At 35.0% G+C, this 23675-nt stretch overlaps 2 protein-coding genes across 3 annotated transcripts; one reads left to right on the top strand and one right to left on the bottom strand.

Moving 5' to 3' along the window:
* Window positions 1-268: 268 nt before the first annotated feature.
* On the top strand, window positions 269-7597 carry LOC124434141 (5'-AMP-activated protein kinase catalytic subunit alpha-2-like). The gene is made up of 16 exons (XM_046984025.1): window positions 269-563; window positions 1242-1383; window positions 1534-1627; window positions 1715-1797; window positions 2538-2687; window positions 2822-2891; window positions 3929-3977; window positions 4137-4242; window positions 4318-4417; window positions 4952-5063; window positions 5426-5505; window positions 6086-6140; window positions 6215-6292; window positions 6475-6545; window positions 6618-6683; window positions 6868-7597. The coding sequence occupies exons 1-16, from the start codon at window positions 395-397 to the stop codon at window positions 7108-7110; spliced, it is 1668 nt and encodes a 555-aa protein (XP_046839981.1). The 5' UTR covers window positions 269-394; the 3' UTR covers window positions 7111-7597.
* Window positions 7598-10339: 2742 nt separating this feature from the next.
* Window positions 10340-23022, bottom strand: LOC124434123 (protein Hook homolog 3-like). Of its 2 annotated transcripts, XM_046984006.1 has the most exons (28): window positions 22882-23022; window positions 22008-22096; window positions 21668-21740; window positions 21253-21303; window positions 21119-21170; window positions 20694-20774; window positions 20370-20437; window positions 20212-20277; window positions 19191-19274; window positions 18665-18762; window positions 18499-18575; window positions 18143-18207; window positions 17973-18056; window positions 17129-17171; window positions 16041-16126; window positions 15362-15415; window positions 15138-15188; window positions 14655-14714; window positions 14337-14482; window positions 13858-13930; window positions 13689-13756; window positions 13409-13525; window positions 13098-13180; window positions 12896-12996; window positions 12479-12529; window positions 11928-11984; window positions 11278-11349; window positions 10340-10811 (listed from the first exon to the last, which is right to left on the bottom strand). In XM_046984006.1, the coding sequence occupies exons 1-28, from the start codon at window positions 22918-22920 to the stop codon at window positions 10674-10676; spliced, it is 2127 nt and encodes a 708-aa protein (XP_046839962.1). In that variant the 5' UTR covers window positions 22921-23022; the 3' UTR covers window positions 10340-10673. The 2 variants fall into 2 exon arrangements, with proteins under 2 accessions (XP_046839962.1, XP_046839969.1); XM_046984013.1 differs by lacking the exon at window positions 20694-20774.
* Between the last annotated feature and the right edge of the window lie 653 nt (window positions 23023-23675).

Genomic DNA, 23675 nt, shown 5'->3' with positions numbered 1-23675 from the left:
AGGTGCAACCCTCGACCTTCGGTCTCGGGCTAGCACTGATCAGCTCTCCAGTTCTCCCAAAGGTCTCCGCGGTTTGCATAAGCCTGTGCAAACCACTGACCTGAATAGTAATTATCTCATTACTAATAGGTAATTTACATTGAACTAATTTAATAGAACCATAAATAGAACTCAATGTTGTAAACAAGGTGCAAACCAGTGGTGCATCTTAATTTTATTTCTTAAATCATACGTCTTACAATGACCCATTATGATCCCATGCAATTCATTATACATCCGGCGATTCCCGAAGATAATCGACTATTCCCGTTCAATACTAAAGTACAAAAGTAAATATGGGGTGACATTGAAGTAAAACAAAACATTTTGAAAAGAACACATTCTCTCTTAAACCATGGCTGAAAAGAAAAAGAGGCACAGAGAAGAAAGTAGTCGGCGCGCGTCACGAAAAGTTAGTTCAAACATGGTGACATCTTTAGTGCATTCAGAAAGAGGAAAACTAAAAATTGGCAACTACACTTTGGGTATAACACTTGGACACGGCACATTTGGCAAAGTCAAGCGTAAGTATGGATTCAGTGATAATAATTGAACCTATGTGATTCATCACAATTGCAACGAAGCCACGTCAATTCGGTTGTGCCATCTCTTTATGCTGTTGTTTGGGTTTTATTGATGGACTCTTTCAGGTTTACGTGGCTACCCTATTTTAATCAACGATCAATCTGTTTTCTCAATTGTAATGCTTTTTTCCATCAATTAGTAACGCTATATTATTTGCAAGATGTTCAGTTGTCATAGGGGCATAAATGTCAAAGTTATGTCATTGTTTCCCATGGTAAAGATGAGCTAGGTGTCAGATGCTAGAGCAGGATTTCCAATTTCATTCATGTTTTTCTTACAGCTTAGCATGATAGAGTCTAGCAACTAGTTGCCTTCATATACATACAACCATATCATGCAATTGCATTAAAAGAAGTGCCTACAGTAGTTCTCTTCACGATACACTCATACACTGTAATTTTTTCTATTTTTCTGGTTATGTCTTCATATAAACTTAGTTTGCACTTGCGACATAAGCATAAAGATAAGAAGAGTGCCATGTGTTGCTGATGATACGTAATGTATGAGGCTATGTCTATGTTGCAATTGAGGACCAAGCTATACAGATGTGATTATTGTTTTTGGTGATTATTTACGAGTACTGTTAAATATATTAAGACACTTGTTTTTGTTTTCAGTTGCAGAGCATAAGTTGACAGGTCATAAAGTTGCCATAAAGATTTTAAATCGTCAGAAGATAAAGAGCTTGGATGTTGTAGGAAAAATACGCCGTGAAATTACAAACTTGAAATTGTTTCGTCATCCACATATAATTAAACTGTAGGTATCATGAAATTTAGCATAAATATTTCATTAAAAAAGCTGGAAATAAGCTTTTGCAATATTTAAGCAATGTTTAGGCTCTATGAATATTACGTATATTGGAAAACACTTGAATGCAAATCTCAAACTCAATTTATTTCATTACAGCTATCAAGTTATCAGCACACCTACAGATATATTTATGATAATGGAGTATGTATCTGGTGGTGAGCTGTTTGAGTACATTTTAAAACATGGCAAGGTATTCATATTAACTTTTAAAATCAGCATTTATCCCATTTGTAAACCCTACTTTTTATGTAAATGATTTTGTTGTATTTTCTCACAGTCTGAAGAACATAGTGCAAGAAAATTTTTTCAACAAATCATCTCTGGTGTTGACTATTGTCACAGGCATATGGTTGTTCACAGGTATAGCTAACACACATGTCAATGATAATCATTGTCCGTGTTGACTATTGTCACAGGCATACGGTAGTTCACAGGTATAGCTTACACACATGTCAATGATAATCATTGTCCGTGTTGACTATTGTCACAGGTATACAGTAGTTCACAGGTATAGCTTACACACATGTCAATGATAATCATCTCTGGTGTTGACTATGGTCACAGGTATACGGTAGTTCACAGGTATAGCTTACACACATGTCAATGATAATCATTGTCCGTGTTGACTATTGTCACAGGTATACGGTAGTTCACAGGTATAGCTTACACACATGTCAATGATAATCATTGTCCGTGTTGACTATTGTCACAGGTATACGGTAGTTCACAGGTATAGCTTACACACATGTCAATGATAGTCATCTCCAGTGTTGACTATTGTCACAGGCATATGGTAGTTTACAGGCATAACTGACACACATGTCAAATACTTCAATCAAAATGTGTACAATAAACTAAAAATTTTGACTTCATTGTAATCTTAACAATCAAACTTTTCAAATAAATACCTGATGCTCATAAACTATGCTTCCTTTATATTTGTTGCTAGGCATAATTACTTTGTTACTAGTTTTTGCACAACTTGTTTGTATAATAAAACAAATGCAATTTTTTAAAAAACATTCTTTTAGGAGCTATCGACTAAATTTAGTATGTTCATTGAACACTAAGATCTTAATTACTTTGATATATCTTTGTAGAGATCTTAAGCCCGAGAATTTGCTTCTTGATGACCATGGCAATGTTCGTATAGCAGATTTTGGACTGAGCAACATGATGCAAGATGGAGAATTTCTAAGAACAAGTTGTGGATCACCAAATTATGCTGCACCGGAAGTTATCTCGGGAAAGTAAGGATTTTGTCATGTATATCAATAAATGAACGGGCTATATGCTACAATGTATAGCCATGTGACTGATGCTGTGGCTTTCGAAAATACATGTTATTTGATAAGAGCATAAATTTTATATGCACGATTTTCAGATTGTATGCTGGACCTGAAGTGGATGTTTGGAGTTGTGGTGTAATCTTGTATGCTCTTCTCTGTGGCACGGTAAGACATAACCTTTGAGAGATTTATAAAACATGGATAAGACATAACCTTTGAGAGATGTGTAAAACATGGATAAGTTAAAAACCTAAACCTTTTGATGGCAGAGAACAGGATAAATTATTACAATACGGATTGCATGACGCGTAACTGGAAAAATGAGTGACAGTTCTTTACAATTCTAAAATTGCCATCCGGACTCATTATAGTCAAAACATGTTTCTAAATGGCAAAGTTACTACCATCATGCTTTGGTTGTTGTCGTGGGGGAATAGTTTTATTTCTCACAGAAGATGGTACATGCTGTTTGATTCATTCACTTATCCTTTGAAAAGTTCTAGCAACATAGCGGGCATCACAAACACATTTAAACTCATAAACAAAATCGCTTGACATTTTGTTAGGTAGAGATACTTTGGGGTTGGTGGCAGAATAGTTTTTTTCCGAAAATATAAAGATGACATTGCTTGCCAAAAATAAATCTCTGTTATTCTCTTAGTTTCTCTCTCGGTATCATTCGAAGCCTTGCCCATGAACACAGGGCACTTAGCAGGTCCAAATGACCTCTCTTGTTCATCGTTGGTAGATAAAAACAGTTGGTATAATAATTTCTCAAGGTACCATGGACATTATAGGATGCCCAGGATATCCAAAGAGATATTTTTTTGAAGGAGTTATGATAATTTTTCATTGAATCCTTCGATGAAAATCTGGAAATCTTTATCAAGCACGTGCATAGACTTTCTTGTCTTCACTATAAATATAAGTTGATTTATAGTTTTCATTTAAGTAGACGCGATACCTGATATAAAGTCTGCCGAAATTCATCGTGTCAATTTACAACTAAAATACATGGTTTTCAAAACAGCTCTTTTTGGAACTTCCTAGACATCTTTTTACCATTAATCACTTCATACAAAGCATTAATTACTTCATATAAAGCAATATTTGATGACTTAATGTTTTTCTCATATGATGACCATGTTTGAAATTATCTATCACTGTTATATGTATTTCTGTTTGTTTATTTTTAAATACAGCTTCCCTTTGATGATGATCATATCCCAACACTCTTTAGAAAAATCAAAAGTAAGTATACACTTTTAGCATGACGAATGAATATATTGTCACAAGAAATGATTTCATGCAGCAACTTGCTTTCCTCTTCCTATTCCTCAAACCTTTTTAACTTCAAACAAGTTTCTTTTAATTTAATTCCAAACTCACGTAGTGCTCTGAATGCTTTAGGTGGGATATTTCACGTTCCAGACCATTTGAGTTCAAAGGCCGCAGACCTGATTTCGGCCATGTTAAACGTAGATCCAGTAAGGCGTGCAACCATAAAACAAATAAGGTGAGCCCATCGATACATGAATGACGCATATGTATCACCTTGAGAATTTATTTGTTAATGATTTGTTGGCTTTAGGGATCATGAATGGTTTAATACAAATCTACCAGCTTATTTATTTACTGAAACATATCGTCCTACGACACCAGATCCTGACGCTATATCTCATATTTGCGAGGTACGTTGAGATTATGGCAGGGGTTAACATTAGGAGGCAAGGGTGAATATTAGGAGGGGGTGCAGGGGTAAATATTACGAGCGGGGAGGCCAGGTAAACATTAGGAGGGGGGAGACAGGGTTAAAGCTACGAGCGGGGAGGCCAGGTAAACATTAAGAGGGGGGAGACAGGGGTGAAAATTACGAGCGGGGAGGTAGAAAATGACGAAAAGTCGGTTCTAGAACGAACCCTCTGGGTGCAGATGCACACTACCTTGATTGTTCTCCTTTTAGAAAAAATGAAATTGTCATTTATACTTGTTAATCAATCGAATGATAAAGTTGACGACCTTTTTAACTAGAAAATCCATTGTCGCTCTCAATTGAATAGGGTCATTTCAAATTTAAACTGTTTCGCAATTGCTTTGAAAATCATTTATCAAGATATTTCACAAAGCAAGTGGAAACTGAGCTTAAATAAGAGATTCAGTGAAACGCTGATGTAGGTTCTTTCGGGATAAATGAATTACGCTCAAAATCATTTTATTTCATAAAGAGATTTGGCGTTACATACAATGACGTGTTGTCTGCAATAAACAGTGAAGATAGTCATGATCAATTGAGGATTGCTTATCATTTGATACTGGACAACAGAAACGTGCAGACAGGTGAATCAAATTCACACATTACTTCCCTGGTTTAGACTGTAGTATCGCGACAGACATATAAAGTTCACACATTGTGCCCTTCTACGTGTATATTTTCTCAACTGTGGAAAACATTTGAAAAACTGCAAAATTGAGCTTGTAGTTTGATTTGGGTTAAGAATCAAACAAAGAACATGCAATAAAGATTTAGTACAATGTTCTTGTGTATACAAGTTACGTAACAGTTTTCCTCTACACTAAAAAATTCTACGACTTCAGAGGGAAATTATCTTGTTCTGAATGACTGTTTCAAAAGACAAAAAGCGCAAAATTTTTATAATATATGAAGGATTTCTTGTCAATGTAATATCTTTTCTGTTTAGCGTTTAAGCGTCATATTGAACCTGATGTTGAAATGCTCAATTTAACCAATATGACTGATGGTAAAATTGATCATGCTGAGGTAAGTGGTGAGTTAATGACTGATGGTAAAATTGTTAAGGCTGAGGGAGGGTGGTGAGTAAATGACTGATGGTAAAATTGGTCATGCTGAGGTGAGTGGTGAGTTAATGACTGATGGTAAAATTGATCATGCTGAGGTGAGTGGTGAGTAAATGACTGATGGTAAAATTGATCATGCTGAGGTGAGTGGTGAGTTAATGACTGATGGTAAAATTGATCATGCTGAGGTGAGTGGTGAGTTAATGACTGTTGGTAAAATTGATCAAGCTGAGGTGAGTGGTGAGTTAATGACTGATGGTAAAATTGTTAAGGCTGAGGGAGGGTGGTGAGTAAATGACTGTTGGTAAAATTGATCAAGCTGAGGCTCGTATGATTAGAGAACTGCTTATCAAAAGAACGCTCAATGAGATGCAACATGCTTAGCAACCATGCACAGGCATGTAGACTGAAAACTTTAGGATTTGGTGAAAGCATAGGAAGTAAACGTCATTTGTTTTTAGACGAATTTCGTCGCCATTGTTAGCGGTTTACAAGTTTATAAAAGAAATTTAGTTTGACATTGCAAATGCTTTTCATTATAGTCCAGTTTTGCGAGTAAATCCACATCTCACGCTGTCGCTGAACGCAAAATTTCTGGTATGACATCCGACAAGTGTTTGCATGATATTTCAAAGTCTTGTGTCTTGCAATAGTTTATTGATATTTTGCAGCTGCGAAAGAACTTACGCCATCAAAGAAACATCCTTACATAAAGTTTGCTAGTTCAAAAAAACCAAAATGGCATTTAGGTCAGTATGCCTGGCACAAACGCAAGCCATAGAAAACTAAGAATAGAAATGTCTACACGAAGTTCCATGATTAATGTTGTGTGCAAGTGATGTTGCCAAACAATAGTAATGTTACATGAAGTTTCGACATGCATATGCACTGTCTTGTTTTGCGTGATGTATTAAATGAATGCATCCAATAGGAATTCGTTCGCAAAGTAAACCTCAAGATATAATGGGAGAAGTTTACAAAGCTATGATGTCTTTGGGATATGTAAGATATTATTTAAACACTTTTCGTCAATAACGGTGATTTTTTATAATGACGATTTATTTTTCGTTTAAGTCGTGGAAAATCATCAACCCGTTTCATTTGCGTGTCATTCACGAAAATAAAATCACGCAGAAAACGGTACGTAAAAGAAATCAATGGCATGATTACCACAAGTACTGATTTTGCATTCCTGGTATTTGAATGAATCGTTTCTCAACATTTAGAATGCCCTTCGTCAGTTAAGATCGTTTTCTCACTGTCGTTTCTTGATTAATTTATATTCTTGACGGCTAGTGTCTGACGATCGCTTGCTATTGTCTAGATCAAGATAGCAATCCAGTTGTATCAAGTAGATCAACGGAGCTACTTGCTGGATTTCAAAAGCTTGCCGTCCGATGGGGAATCTATCTCGCCATCTTCTCGATCAAGCAGTGTATCTGTTCACTCCTCGTGCAGTAACCTCAGCAATCCAAGCGACTCTGGACTCTCAAATTATGTTGTTGCTCATCATACGATGGAATTCTTGGATATGTGCGCTGATTTGATTATTGCGTTAGCATGTTAGTATTAAAGTAGTACACGCACAAATATATTACCTGTGATGAGAATGGGGAAAATTTTCTATATTATTGACTGCTTTGAAATACTGTATGTAGATTTATGTATAGTAGTCGTTGTTTATGATGTCGCGCAAATGATTAAACAACTTCCACAACTTGGCTCTTGTAATTTGAATTAAGGTATTTTTACTTTTCATATTTATGTTATTCTGACGTCTAAGGTGATGAACGAGACATGAAAGACGTTCAACGTTCTTAAAATAACTAAGGAATAGAACACGGTTCTATTCCTTAATTATTTTAGAAATATGGTTTGATTGAAATTCTCGATAATGTATAACAAGGACTGGTATTTTATGTAGTCTTCCTTAAGATTTGTAAAAACTATAGAGTAATTATTTGTCAAAAACATCGACCCTTATATAGATGGTATTTGTGATGTTATTTGAATAGTATACTCAATAAAAGTAGAGTGCAGTCACGTCGTTAAAATCAAACTTCCTTCAATTTGCAACCGTATTTAACTTCAAATGGTGGGCGATACGGCGGAGTCAGCCAGGTTCCTTTTCTACCTGATAAACCCATTGGTTTTCTTTCAATGTAAAATGAACGAGTTTTTCTTTGTTGTTTTAAAAACTCTCTCATCGTGTTGAGCGCCGCTCTACTGTTTAATGTGCATATCAAATCGCCATTTTTCCATGTTTTGTTCATGTCTGTATGACAGAAATCTTCTGAAAGACCCCAGAACTCGTCAATATCAGGACAATGATGATCATCTTTACTTGAAAGTACAGGGCACTTGACAGTATCATTATTTTCAATTTTCGAGAAAACGTTTTCATCTACGTTTTCAATGATCGCTGGCTTAGTTTTCGAACGTGTCAAATGAGATTTATCGAAACGTAAGCTTGTAACACCTAATAAAAAATGAACACGGTTTCTTCTGTTCGACCAGTAATCATCGTCGTCTAGTTTCAGAGACTGATTGTATTTCATAGATCTTTTGATATCCATCTTCCTGTTTCTCATTTCATTTTTCACCTCATTCAGCTGATACACCTTTTGGCTCGTTTCAGATAACATTTCTTTAATGCTGATGTTATTTTTCAAATCTTTTCTTCTAAGTTTGTATTCTTTTAGTATTTGGCAACTTCCAATTTCATCATATTCACTATCTAAAACAGTTGGTTTATCGTCAGTTTTACTGCAGCCAGGCCACTCATTAAGATTGTTTTGGCACTTGTTCTTTTTTTGACTTTAATATTTGTTTCCTGTGCAGTTTACCTATTTTTACGTGATGACTTAAGGCCTTCACTATGATTACTGTAAAACATCTATTTACATATGATTCATCTTCCTTTCTTTCAGTATTATCTGTGACAAATGCTGAACTACCTTCTATTCGCTGAAGTACTCTTTCTATTTTTTCAATTCTTTCCTGCATGAAGCTATCATCATACCCAACAGTCGAAAGCACGCTATCAATATCATTTAACAAGACAAGCAATTCTTTGCCAATTAAAGTGGCAAATTCAAGCTTTCTTGCTCTACGTATTATTCTGTTCAGTGCACGAACATTACGCTGTGTGTTGTGGCCATTTTCAACATACAATGATACAACGTGCCTAACACAACGTAGAAGGCACTGCAATTGTGAGTTCTGTTCACATTCTTCCATCCTGCAAGCATTCACGTAAATATAATTCTGAAGTTCATCCGAATGAAATTATTACGTCATAATGTAAATGCAGCTGATTAGTGCTTTATTATGACGTCATCAATCGTGACTATGCAGATAAATAATCGTGAAGTTTGCAACGTAGTCAATGATCCTGTCACTAAATTTGAAGATTTCGGTTCCAGCTTAATGGCCTAAAACTGCTGCTCGTTTCAGTCTATTAAGTCTATTTCTATTTTTAATTTGTAATTTCTGCTTATGAAGTGTATCATGAAATTGTGGATATCTTTATATGCTGTTTTCCCAATTCTATCTGTCGAATCATCATGTATAACATCAGAAAGTACAATACTACCAGTAGAAAAGCTGATATCCAGCTACATTCAATCATATTAGATTCATTCATCCGAAGTCTCTCTAAGAAGTGATGATTAAGCCAGTTGCCTTTCCGTTTTTGTTTAGGCAAATGCTTCTGTGCCCTGCAGTGAGATGAGATTTCAATTTCTTCTAGGTTTGAACATAAAACTTCATGTACAAGCCTGCTGAACGACTTGATCAATTCCACATTTCCATTAAGTAATTTTACAATTCATGGAAGTTGGATATGGTTGGCTGAAGTGGAATAGACAGCCCACAAGTTTAGTTTGGTCACGCAATGTAAATTTTAGATCATTACCATAGTTCTCCTTGTAAGTGTTTCCATATCTCTAGCTCGTGTGCAACATTTGTGCAAAATTTGTTTGGTTTCTACCTCTACCATAGCTAAAACACAAGGATTGAAGAACAAGTCGTTTCTTATTTTATCAAACATCTCATCAACATGTTCCTTGGTGGGCATAAATTTCATCATCTTCTGTCAACGACTACGACGAGGTAAACTGCGCGAGGACTTAAGTTGTAGGTTTTGTTACAGTTCACTTCAGTTTCAAACTAGTTCAGGAGATGTCACGGCCAAATCACTTCAGTTGTTAACTAGTTCAGGAGATGTCACGGCCAAATCACTTCAGTTGTTAACTAGTTCAGGAGATGTCACGGCTAAAGTATTATTGTCCATTACAGCAATAGCCGCGGGCCATGTACTTTTTTTATCAGTACAAAATTATCTTGTTTGCTGAAGTTCTAAAAAATCTTCTGCATTCATCGTGAATTTTTACTGTTTTAGTTTTTTTTTAGTTTTACGGTGGTTTAGCCACAAAGTCCGCAGGTCTATTCTGTTTTTTTTTAGGTAGGAGTAAAATAAAGATTAAATAAAAATGGGTAAAATTAGGTCCTCAACATGGTATCAAAACATTTGCTTGCTCGTGGACAAATGCAACTAACGAAGACATGCATGCTCAAAGTATTTTTAAGTTGGTTTTTTTTTTGTGAAGTCTGTTTCACATCACACGGTCTCGCAGGCTTAGCACGACTCCAAAGAAATAAAGTTACACTGAGAGATTATATGTTGAAGAGCAGGTCACTGACGCAACAGTTTCGGTGTGTAAAACACTTGAGACATACGACCTGCATGTCGTCTAAACCTCAGGTTTTCCCTCTGACGTATAACTCGCCGTTCCTCACGTTCAAAATTTCAGTACATAATTTCAATAAGAGCACGTTTGTACATGATTTAGTGTGAGTTGATCAAAACACAAATGTTGATAGCTTAAAATACAGTTAATGATTAACTGCGTATACGATTGGATCGGGAAATGTCAAATAATTCCTGAAAATATCAGCCCAAAGTGCATTAACCTTAACGTCAAACCAGTTTACAAGTTATGAGGGGTAAAAAAACAGTGCATGCAAGTGATCTAGGTCAGCCCGAAATATAGAGTTTTTTCGATAGTTTGTATGAAAGCCAGCTTGTTTTAAAAATATGCGTGATGAATAGTCCAGCCAGGACAAACCTTAACGAGAAGATGCTGTCTGCGCTTGTTTAGTATTGGATGACCGTCGACGAGCAGCCTGACGTTGTCTAGCTAAAAATGACATTCCTGGACCACCGGATAATCTTTCTTCTGCAGCTTTTTTATGGAGTTGCATAGCCTTAAATATGATAAAAAATGAAACGCTCAATCAAAATAAACAAACAGAAAACACTGCCTGTACTGTATTTTGAAATGGTGTATGTAAATCAACAGGCTTTCACAACAACGAAATGTCAAATAAGTTTATTGTGTTTACTTTAGGCAACACGTGCGAAGTGCATGCAAGTAGTTATGTATCAAAAACACATAAATATGTTTCAAAAATATTACTCGTGCCTCTATTTTCCTTGACACACGAGATTACAATTTATGCAGAGATAAACATCAATCAAGATGACAATATATTCATCAATGTAAAATCACGAGTAGCATGGTGCAACATATTCATTGTAGACAGTTTATTTTCCATGAAGTTCCTCTATAGAAAAGCGTTTATAGAATTTCAATCCGAAAAACGCATACCAGTTTTTGAACATTCTAGAATTTTCACTGCGGCAAAACAGACAATTAGTTCATCTACGTACCATTTCATACCAGGCAGTAACCATCAATTTCTCTTCTCGTTCACGAGTCAATTTCATTTTCTCGTTGTTACGCTATACATGAAAGTTGAGAACAACGAAGTCATCAGTATCTCCGAGTAAAGTTTTTCGGTGCAGCTATATAGCTAGCTAAATACATTTGGATAACTTGGTCCTGAGTGTAACGTAAGAAGAGGAATCGGACCTATTGATTCATTAAGTATTTCAACCATCAACCCATTGCAACTATAGATTCATCCAGTCAAACTACATTAACCCCATGAAACTATTGATTCATCGAGTCGAATTCTTGATCCATTAAAACTATACATCCCTTCAAAATACTGATCCATCAAGTATTCGAACTTATTGATCCAATAACTATTTAAACTATTGATTCATTGAGTAATCAAACTATGTATCCAGAGGGATAGCAAGTCTGCAAGTTTGTTCGTACTATGCAAAATTCATATCATTGGCATTATTTATTTCGTTAGAAATCTATTGTTTTACAGTGAGCAAACCAAACGATATATGTACATAGCAAGACCAAACATGCAGGCTGGCTACGCAAACGTATTGCAATGCATCAACGTTTGAAGAGCACATCTTTCGCTTTCAGTATACAAGACGCTATGAAATACATTCAATACCTCTAAATGTTCGATGAACTTTTCTTTTTCTTGAAGTTGATTCTTTAACGTATCGATCTGAAATAAAAAATGAAAACAAATCATGCAAAAAAAAGTTAGACGTTCAACAATAAATGAGATGTAAAAAAGTCTTCATAAATACTGCACTAAATACTATTCGATCATGGTTCATGCCAAAATTAATGCAACGAATTTCCTGACAGATAAGACCAAGAATACAAATTCACAGCATGAAATAACAGCAGAAATCAACGTACATCATGCATTGTTGAGTGAGCTCGACAATTTCATTCATTGATTCAAGCAAACGAGAAAACATCACTTTGTTCAAAAGCCTGCAAGCTAACTTTTGAAAAAATGTACTTGTCATCAAGCCGCCAATCCCGATATGTGGATAAGCTAATCTTAGTTCATTCAAAAAATAATGATCAAAACGTTTTTTGGATGAAGCAATGAAAACAAGAATCATTAGAGATGGCCTCCTGAATAGATTCCCTTCTTGTTTTAGTCAGAAATACACCTCAAGGAAACTGCATGGAAAGTGTCCTTACCTCTGGCCCATTTGCAGATGTATTTTGTTTAGGGTCAAGTGTCTTTATAACCTAAATGAAATATCGTTGAACGTTAGTGCAATTACGCACTTTCACAGGGGAAATACATATACATTGCCCCGCAATCAACCAATCACAATCATGAAATATCTCAACGTATATTGTTTCTCACACAAATAAAATATGTATTTTGTTACTTTATCCAAACTACGCTTGTTTGGTATTCAAAAAAACCAAACATTGTCGCGCGATCGACTTTTTGTGATCACTTTCCTTTGAATTGTGTGCAGCTACGTAAAACTGCTCAGGCCGAGAGCTTACAATTGAAAAGAAAGTGATATCAAAAAGTCGATCACGCGACAATTTGCACTGAATGGAAATCAGCCTTAAGTATGACATGAACACTAAATATCTTACACTTTTTGCTTTCTCAAGATATTTTTTGTATTTCGCTTCCATGGCCTTCGTCTCTTGGTCTTTTTTATTCAACAATTCTTGTAACTCGTTCACCTTTTCCGCTGAAATGAGGATGAAATAATTTTACTGCGGATGTAGACCAGCAACGAGTATTTTAAACATAGCTAAGAATACAACAGATCGATTAAAGAAAAAATTAAACCTGTGGCATTTGTTCCTGGCTCAAGTGATTCCATATAAGTCTTTTTCTTCTGCAACTCATCATTAGCGTCCTTTAATTTTTGCCTAAAAAGAAAGTCTTAATTGTTTATAAAGATACGATAAAAATTCCCAGACTGTTGATCAATTTTCAATCGATACAATCAAAAAAAGATAAATATCAAACAATACATTTTGTCAGTTAAACCTTCACAGAATGCATGGTTAACTAAATTATTCACTGCATTCTAGTAGTAGTAAAGACATTTATCAGTGACCGATCCAAATGTATACATCCTTCCATATTTCACATACAGGTGATCCATGTATTTTTGTTGCAATTCATTTTCTTTCTCTTCGCGCAAACTACTTTGTTGATTCCGCATTTCTTCAAGTTCGCTCTCCAGCTCCATATTCCGCTGGTTCAACTCCCTGAAAGTCAAATACTCACTTTAAAAGCTCAGATAGTCGTATTCACCACAAGTACCCCCCACCCCCAATATTTCATAAAGCATCCGTCACTGTGTTAAACAATTTCAAACAAAAACTTTTACAGTTTGTGATTCTATGGCATGCGATCTTATGACATACAAACCTTGTTTCCTTTTTCAATTGCTCCTTAGCAGCATTAGCATCTTCCAATAAGCTCTTCAACAACTCCGTCTGAAAATACAATCATTTCATATTTTGTAAAAGCATTGAAATTTACGATGCAGAGACAAGTCGAAGATTAAATGTTGAATACCTCGATGCTAGACACGTACCTGCTCAGATTCTGCACCATCTGATAGTTCCTTTAGTTTCTTATTTTGATGTTCGAGAAGAATTATCCTTTCCCTAGCATTAAACACATGGAAAGTAGATGTAACAAAAATGATGTTCAATCATCTACAACTTCTTTTCGCCAGTAAAATTTTTGATTATTTCATTATATTGCAAGCATTATTGCCAAGATGTACAACATTAACACTTAACAGTAAGAACGATAATAATAGATTAATTGATGATTACAAAGACCACACAAATAAACGAGAGGCATACACATGCAACATGATAGTTGCAACTGAATATCTTCAACGGCTTTATATAAACAGACTTCCTTAAACGGGCATTAACTCCAGAAGAATGATAGAAATAACCATTCTGCGAAGCATTGATTCAACCAACAAAGCACAATTGCCCCCCCCCCAAAAAAAAAATATTTCATCTGCATGGTAGATCATCTGTTGATTAAGTGACAAACCTAGCTTCAGGTGGTAAATCTGCCATGAAAAAGTTGTCAGAGCTGTCAGATAGAAACGAAGATTTATCCCCAGTCGTTCTCGACACTTCATTGAGGGTAAGTTCTTCATTTTTTTCTCGTAGTGTATTTCGTTCTTGTTTCAAACGCTAATTATAAATCAAAAAAGGATACATTTGACTACACTTACATCAAATACACAACAATTAGGTATATATTAGCTTTTTACAAATCGCAGTTGTTCTTTATTTCAACGATGAAAACGATAACACAGCAACAGCTCGCATGGAAGAACGAAAACGTTATAGACGCTATACTTACCTCGTTCTCGCCCTGTAACTGCACCATTTTCTCTTTGACGCGTTTAGATTCGAACTCAGCCTAAAATTAGAGCTGTGTGGGTGCAGTTGTTCAACGCTACGTCAATGACTATAACTGCTTATTACAGAGCTGATGTATCCTGTTTCTATTGGATGTTCATTGCAACATATGAGACATACGTACTAGTTCAAGTATTCACTGTCAAACGTTGAGCACAGTCTACTATTTACGCTACAACCCCCTTGATCCAAAACCGACTCACAAGCGTACATCATGTATATTTTGAGTCCAACGTATTGTATTGCCAAGTGTACAAAGACTTTACCGCATCTTTAGCATGAGCAATGATTCATCTCAGTCAAGACGAGGAGCGCAAGATTTTCATTCGTTACGTATATGATTAAGATGTATAACAAACGACATTTAACAACAAGCATCATGACTCCCATACAAACACTAAATGAAGATGGAAAGTTGAATTACCTTGTCAGCTCTTCTTTCATTTTCCGAGACGGAACTTTGTAGCTGATGGACCTGTTTTACAAACGTTTGCACGGTGAACGCTCAAACACTTCTATATAATATACGCTTGCTTGCTTTTCAGTTTAAGTCAAAGTTTAAAAAGCAGTATAGTTTAGAGCAGCACTATCTAATTAGTTGTAGAGCATGACGCTAAACTAATCCATAAAAAGGATTCGTATATGTACCTGTTTCTTGTAGGTTTCGAGTTGGGTCTTTAGTGCGTTGGCTTTTTTTAAATCCTGTTAAAAAACAGAAGATCCTAAAATTCAAGGGGAAGGTTATGCGGTTTATTCGAATATTTATGAATTTCGTTCATGGAGCCATGATTCACAATCGACGGCTTAGAAAGCCGGTTTCCAACGTTGAACTTTTAAAACACCAATTAGCGAACAGCCTTAAAATTAAGCCTTTAGATTAAAATGGTGCGCGAGTGATCTTTTTGGACATCATCAATATTAATGTAAATAAACCAGCCATACTACATGATGTTTTAAACAAAAGAAATTCATGACGTCACGCGAAATTAACTTTGTATAAATGTATATAAAAATATGAAGCACCTTTACTATCTCGGAGTCTAGTTCTATTATGGTCTAACGAGAATATTGTACAGGGCGTCTTCCACGCAAACCCTGTTAATAAACTGTTCGCATTTATAGCAATTGCTACCTATTACATTGATATCACTGAAAAGCAGTAATATTTTAATTATATTTCATGAATTTGAGTACAAATGATAGAAATCAAAGACTTCAAAAGTATTTTCAAATAATGTATAATGGTCGTAAAGTTAGGTTTAAAAAGTCTTTACCGGCCATGTTTACAAATACCAACCAAAGTATTGATGTATATCTACATACGTACCTCTTGTAAATCAATAGTTTGCTGCATATATGAAGCATTCTTTTCCTCCATTGACTTCATTTGCTTTCTCATTTCAGTTAATTCCTCTAAACATAAATCAAATTATATAATTAATGGATCCGATAAAATCATGCACGAATCCTTTAAAGTCTTTAAGAGAGGAATTCGGCTACCACGACGTCTTTGAGACATTGCGAAAATGGCGTAAATTTTGCGTGCAGTTAATCATACCATAGTATAGGGAAAATACAGTCGGACAACTTCACGCTGCAAGTCGCTGCTGTAAAGTTTATTCAGTTAATCATATCACAGTACAGGGAATATACAGTCGGACAACTTCACGCTGCAAGTCGCTGCTGTAAAGTTTATTCTATTAATTGTTAGCTATCGTTCTTATTGGTCAGAAAACGCAACTTGCAGCATGGAAAGACAATACAATTTGCTCCACAATAATGTGTTAATACAAGGTGAAATAGCGAGCCAACTTATTTAATCCTGCTATGCTAAATATTACGTATTTACTTACTGTGAAAACAATAGATTTCCGAAGAAATGTATAATGCAATGTTCTAAAATTTACGTAGCATGGAACGAAATCCTACAGGCAGGTTTGCTTTGCCACTAATTTGTACATGAATATTGATATTATGATAATGATAATACGTCAATAAATACAAAAAACTCGGTCAAAAAATAAACCCACTGTATCCTCTATTCGTTTTGATAGAAATGTATTGTTTTCACATTGAGTTAACACAAAACATTTGCATAGCAGGAATAAAGCAAAAGAGCAGGCTACACTACTAACAAAAAGCAATATTTACAAATATTGCTAACATTTATATTATGTTGCATGTGCATTATCCGAGATAATTTTATGTAATATAGTGCTTATTTTTTTAAAATAGTTTTTAAATTTGTAATAGTTCACTGAAAAGCGCTTTTTGGGGAGTGGCTAATAAATTCTACTACTATTACTAAATATGCAAGACAAAAACGTTAGAACAAAGTGTTAACCACTAATTATACATTTAAAGGCATAATTAATTTCCATAAGCTTTCCATAGCCCTAATGTACGTATAATTACCAAGTTTTTTCTTGTAGGAGTCGATTGTAGATTCATATTTTGCCTAAAATATGTGGGAAATATGTCACACGTCATAACATTGGCCTATACCTGCAAATGTTAAAACTATGAAATTATCATGGTTTAACAAAAAAAATTTCTTTATCCAGGAATTTTCTCCTTTATCTAAGTTTACATATTATTATTCTCTTTCGAAGAATCCCAACAACACAAATGAATCAATAAATTCGTGAGTAACTTTCGGATATGTATGTGTCTTAACATGGATAACTTAATTAAGCTTCTGCTTGCCTCGGGGTGAATAAGGCAATGCCACACGTAATTCTGAGTAAGTTGAAAAACCTTTTCCAGAAAGAAAACACCATTAACCGTCTTTGTGATGTTTTATACGCAAAAGCTTAATAATACATTTTCCACACTGGGATAGCGATAGAAGTCAGAAAAGACGCTGGTGGGGTTAAAATACTTTTTACCTTGTTTTACATGCTTTCAGAATTTTTATTAAATAAACATTTCTTTCATTCATTGGAGAAACTAACAGTTATTTTCAAGCAACTTATCAATGGAAAAACTCCAGTTAATGGACGTGTTCTCTTCATACAAATAGTGCAACTTAAAATAAATCTTTTAGCTGAAGTAGAGTTGGTGGAGAGCTCAACAATCCTCATTAAATACGATCGATAATCTGATACTAATATATGCAGTGTGTCTCCACTGTCCGCCATGTTGGTAGGAAAACCCGTATAATGAAGCAATTTATTCTGATTTCATGCTATGTTGAGAACCAGTCCTTAACGGTAGCAAACCAACATAGCCGCACGTAATACGAAAAAAAGAAACCTACGACTTTCTCTTGCGTATGTCGTAGTACATCCATCTCATCTCGAAGTTGCTGAGATTCCTCGGCTAAACTTTGCAGTTGTTCAATCTAAGGAAAAAGTCGTTATAAATAAATAAACGAGAGCTTCCCATCTTTGAAACAAAGAAATCATCAATTTGATGACACATACGTACACGTTCGCTTAAGTCCAAATTTTCTTTTTCATACGTACTGCACTTTATTCGAAATTCATCTCGACCTAGAGAATAAAATACGAACAATAAACATAGAGTTGTGGATTTACTTTATATTATTGTTGCTCGTAGGGAATATTTTTGAAAACTTCCAATAGATTTAGAATACAGATTACTCTGCGATCTTTATTCCCTAAACTACAATACCATTTGGGAATTCATATGCAAGAGCACTGCTTGTTCTCAATGGTTATTAATGAAAATTTTGCGGGATTTTTCGCTGCCAACTTGCAATCCAGATCTGTTTTCTAAATGACATTCCTATGTAAACATAAGTCATGAGGCATAAGTCGTACTTGATTCAAGAGAAAAGTTTTGCTCTTTAAGCAATTCCACTTGTTGCTGAAGTTGATTAAGTCGCTCACTCGCATCACTAGAAAAGTCGGTGACGTCAAAAATCAGTCAATCACGTGATAAAAGAATCTATTCATCGACATATAACGTATACGGAAGCATACTAACGCAGACTGTCCACTTTCATCACTTTTACTGTTCAGTTGTTTTCTTAAAATATGGTTCTCTGTCTCGAGTGTCGAATGATGCTCTCTCAATAATGATAACTTTATAGGAAAAAAATAAAGTTAAGTTCCAATAGCAAATTAGTATATTCTCAATAGCGCAGCATTACAGGGAAGAAAAGAAAACAATCGAAAATATAGAAGGTGAAACAAAGAGCTGGTAATATCGTCCCTAGTGTTAGGTCATAGGCGACAAAAGAGATCAAAACCAAAAACTCATCGATCTATGATAACCTCATCGATCGGCTGATCTTAAGAGGTACAAACTATGTTTTGAGAGAAATTTTCCAAACGTCAGTAATGTTGATCTTCGTTTTCAGCGACGTATAATAATGACGCAAGTTGTCACGTATAGTTGTGACGTGTATATAGTTGTGACTAGTGACGATAATTGTGACGTGCTGCTGTGACTTGTGGTTATAAAGTATAATCGTGATGTATAGTTGTGACGTAAGTTTGTTGTCACATACTTGTTCGTCGAGCTCGTGACATCTTTGTGATATTTCCTCTTTTTGGGCCATAGTCGATCGTAACTGTTCTAGGGTCGTTTTGTGCTTTAATCAAAAAGAAAAAAATACTTTTAAAAGAAGAAAATTGTCGCATAATCAGTTGTGTTTTGCGAGTTGTGTTGTCTCACATTGTAGATTATGAATCATTTACACATATTCAGTTGTGTTTTGCGAGGTGTGTTGTCTCACATTGCAGATTATGGATCATTTACACATATTCAGGTGTGTTTTGCGAGTTGTGTTGTCTCACATTGTAGATTATGAATCCTTTACACACATTCAGGTGTGTTTTGCGAGATGTATAGTCTCACATTGTAGATTTTGGATCATTTACACATATTCAGGTGTGTTTTGCGAGGTGTATTGTCTCACATTGTAGATTATGAATCATTTACACACATTCAGGTGTGTTTTGCGAGATGTATAGTCTCACATTGTAGATTTTGGATCATTTACACATATTCAGTGTGTTTTGCGAGGTGTGTTGTCTCACATTGTACATTATGAATCATTTACACATATTCAGGTGAGTTTTGCGAGGTGTGTTGTCTCACATTGCAAATTATGGATCATTTACACATATTCAGGTGAGTTTTGCGAGGTGTGTTGTCTCACATTGCAGATTATGGATCATTTACACATATTCAGGTGAGTTTTGCGAGGTGTGTTGTCTCACATTGTAGATTATGAATCATTTACACATATTCAGGTGAGTTTTGCGAGGTGTGTTGTCTCACATTGTAGATTATGAATCATTTACACATATTCAGTTGTGTTTTGCGAGGTGTGTTGTCTCACATTGTAGATTATGAATCATTTACACATATTCAGGTGAGTTTTGCGATGTGTGTTGTCTCACATTGCAGATTATGGATCATTTACACATATTCAGTTGTGTTTTGCGAGGTGTGTTGTCTCACATTGTAGATTATGAATCATTTACACACTTTAAAACAATGAAACAACTACAAGATGCACTAACTTGAACTTCAAGATCTTTGTATGTATCATTATCAACAGAGCTGGAAACATCCTTGCACGCCATCAACTGCAAAATTTAAAACAAATTATACTTCATGTTCAACCTGTTTATTTCTTGTCGTGCATTCATTAACGAAAAACAACGCTCTATAAATTTACCTCTTGTATAGCAGTCATGACGACATGTTGAACTGATTCCTCCATTTGCATAATATTTTGTATGTATTCTGAATGCAATAATACCATAGAATTATCCTTATCTTAGTTTTAAGGTACAGTCAACTCTCGCCCTGTAGACATCTCGCCCTGTAGACATCCCGCTATTACGGAAATCACTTTATCACAAGGTAATTTTCTAAATTACCGAGTGAAACTACTTTAAAATGTCGTAAAATTACTCTCTCTAGTAGAGATTCTTCATTTTGAAAGAAGAAACCATCAGCAAACAATAAATGTTCGAGCTACGTCATCAACTGTTGCTACCTTGTTTTTCATCACAGTTAACAGCACAACCCAAAATAAGTTGGAGAAGCCGTCCCAATTCTGCTTTGTCATGCTTCTCCGCTGTGAAAATGGACAGTCAATTCAATAACATAAAGCCATATTCTCAGAATTAAATAAAAATTATGTATATACGTATAATATATATTACTAATAAAAATCTTCAATGATTGAAGTCAGTCAAAAATACGTAGTTTACGTATTTCCTCATTTTTATCTGACTACAACCATAGAAGATTTTTCTTGTTTTTTATATATTGATGGTGCTTCTGAGTGGACTTGGTTGGTTCTTTATCGCTGCATGTACATATATAACCATATATGTACATTATGATCATATAAAGTGATAGCAATATATTCACTTTTCAACATATGACCATTTACATACGTAAATAATTTAAACTCACCAATACAAGAAACATCAGGTAACGTAAAACCAACAATATCCATGTTCAAAACCTAGTAAGTTTGCAAACAGCAATGTTATATGAGTAAAAATCAAATATTGATGATGCAACTCGGATCAAACATGGATACTTACTTCAGTATAATAATCCATTATTCCCTTCAATAATTTCTTCAGATTGCTACACTATTGAGAAAAAAAATGAAAAGAAATAATGTACACTTTCCAAAGTAAATTTTACTTTCCAAATGCACTTCCATGCACATCGCCATTTAATTGGTCTGACAATTAATACATTGACTTTGAAAGAAATAAGAGAATGCGTTCTGAAAGTTGAACCCATACATGTGATTGTTGTGTCTATGTCATCAGTGGCATAGCAAGGATTACAACTATCACTTAACAACATAATATATACGTAAAATATAGCATTTTAAAGGGGCTAAGAATTTTGCAAGAGTTTGGGGCTTGCCCCTAGGACCCACTCTGGCTACACACTTTATGTATTTTGAGCAATAAACATAAAACATCACTTGTGAGAAAAAACAACCTTCAGTCTCCAATTGTCTCCAGCATCCTTCTTTACTTTAGACATCCATTCATCATCAAACCAATCAGGAGCACTAAAATTCATTTAGTAATGTCGACCCTTTACATTGTACATATGTCTTATATTCTACTTCATGCTTAAAATATCAATCCTATGGCAAAAGTTTCAAATCATCAGCCAATAAAACAAAGAACATCGGCCATTTCTTATTATCCAAGAATTTCCTTTTAGACAAAAACCAATAGTTGTCTTTCAAGTTTCAAGATATACTTAAGTACCTGATGTTTGAAGTTTGGTGACATCAATTCAAATAATAAAAACAAAAATGTTTTCAACTTACATCAATGCCAGACATTGGCACATTGCAACACCATCGCTGAGCTCAACAGCATTAGACTTAAGAGCTTCAATCTCATCAAAAGTATTAAGCTGAAAACAAACAAAAACATTCAAAACTTGTTTGATATAAAAAAATTGATGATCTCGTCTAGCATTATTTTTACAAACAAGATATACCCAATTGATCTAAGCAAAACATGTAAAACTATTAAACTTTTATAGGCAGACAAACTGGACAGGAAAGTTTGTATTACGCATCTGAGATCCCTGGTATGCCTTTTTGAAAAACTAGGCACCTACGTATGCATGAAAATTTCAATTCTTGGGAGTGTAGTTTACAATCTTTTCACTTTAGCAGACAAATAATCCCTAAAACTCTTTGAAAATACAAAATATTTAAAAAGTAAAAAAATATCTTCAATGATTCTGGGAGCTTACATAACTGATGACACGAGAAGAGAAACAATTCTAAGCCAACAATTGTGTTGGGTAGCAATTGACAAATGACTATCTCATCTTAGCTAATCTTGTTTTCCAGTTTGTAAATTGTAACTAGAATCATCAACTAGAAATCTGGTCTTCCCTTTCAAGTTTTTGATTTAAACACTGCAACATCTTAAACAATGCAATGGTAAACCAAGATTACCCTATGAAGTATAAAATTTCCACTGATTAAGAAAATGGAATCAGAAGTTTTATTGATCAATTAGAAAGTTATATTGATCACTTAGAAAGTTTTATTGATCACTTAGAGCAATCATTGACACGAATGGCGAAAATGGCAACTTGTCGTAGCACTCATTTATTTTTCATGGCTATGAATATTGTTTATCTAAATAGATAACATGCATTCAAAAATTTCTTATTCACTTTACCCAAATAATCAAGCTTTCACATAGGCTTTCATCGTCCATAATTTCGGGATATAATTCAAAATGCGCCCAAAAATTCTATGTTCATGCAGTATAAACATCCAATCCGATTGAAAACAGTGAACAATGATGGACGATGGCAACAGTGCTAACACTGACCTATATATCATTACCTGGACGTGACCATCACGTAACGTAAATGTTGATCTGTGACGAGGGGAGGGGGAGTGTTGGGGTTTGATCAAATTTACAAGCCAGTATTTGGTAAAATTTTTCGACACTTTGCAGTGTTGTGATTTTATGTAGGAACATGCGCACAATTCATACATACACATAGCCTGCGGCAGAAATAAATTATGATAATGTCTTCGTTCTGTTCGTTCAAATCAAATTTCGCACAATTTTTGGTGCAAGATTTCCTTCATTCATCTCAGACTCATGTGTTAAAACGTGGAAACCTTCAAATGGGAGAAAACAATGAAGCAAACAAACCGATGAAGTCATGAAGATGAACAGAAGCTAGTGAACTAAAAATAAATTTATACTAAGAACAATAGCGATAAGACATTCAGGCCATTGAAGCCAATGACGTGAATGGACAGTGAAACCAATGACGTGAATGGACAGTGAAGACTATGACGTGAATGGACAGTGAAGCCAATTCACCTTGCATTTAACTTCAAGCTTCAATGCTTTTTTCCATTCATCCCATCTGAACAAATGCTCGTAGCACTTCACTTTTAATTGACTTTCCCATCTAGCATTTGCTACTTTCATCTCCATTAAATCCTCTCTCT

The sequence above is a fragment of the Xenia sp. Carnegie-2017 genome, unplaced genomic scaffold (genome assembly GCF_021976095.1).
Source record: "Xenia sp. Carnegie-2017 unplaced genomic scaffold, XeniaSp_v1 HiC_scaffold_1, whole genome shotgun sequence".
Classification (NCBI taxonomy): Eukaryota; Metazoa; Cnidaria; class Anthozoa; order Malacalcyonacea; family Xeniidae; genus Xenia; species Xenia sp. Carnegie-2017.
The sequence above is the reverse complement of the archived record's forward strand: the minus strand, read 5'-3'. Positions and strand labels throughout refer to the sequence as shown.

What these genes read in the sequence shown, in the direction of transcription:
- LOC124434141 (XM_046984025.1), top strand. Translation starts at nt 395, where the DNA reads ATGGCTGAAAAGAAAAAGAGGCACAGAGAAGAAAGTAGTCGGCGCGCG. An exon ending in AGGCATATGGTTGTTCACAG is followed by an intron (nt 1,798 to 2,537) that starts GTATAGCTAACA and finishes ATATCTTTGTAG; the next exon opens with AGATCTTAAGCCCGAGAATT. An exon ending in CCGGAAGTTATCTCGGGAAA is followed by an intron (nt 2,688 to 2,821) that starts GTAAGGATTTTG and finishes CACGATTTTCAG; the next exon opens with ATTGTATGCTGGACCTGAAG.
- LOC124434123 (XM_046984006.1), bottom strand. Translation starts at nt 22,920, where the DNA reads ATGGACGATGAAAGCCTATGTGAAAGCTTGATTATTTGG. An exon ending in TCATGACTGCTATACAAGAG is followed by an intron (nt 20,278 to 20,369) that starts GTAAATTTATAG and finishes TAAATTTTGCAG; the next exon opens with TTGATGGCGTGCAAGGATGT. An exon ending in CTCCTACAAGAAAAAACTTG is followed by an intron (nt 16,127 to 17,128) that starts GTAATTATACGT and finishes ATTTATGTTTAG; the next exon opens with AGGAATTAACTGAAATGAGA.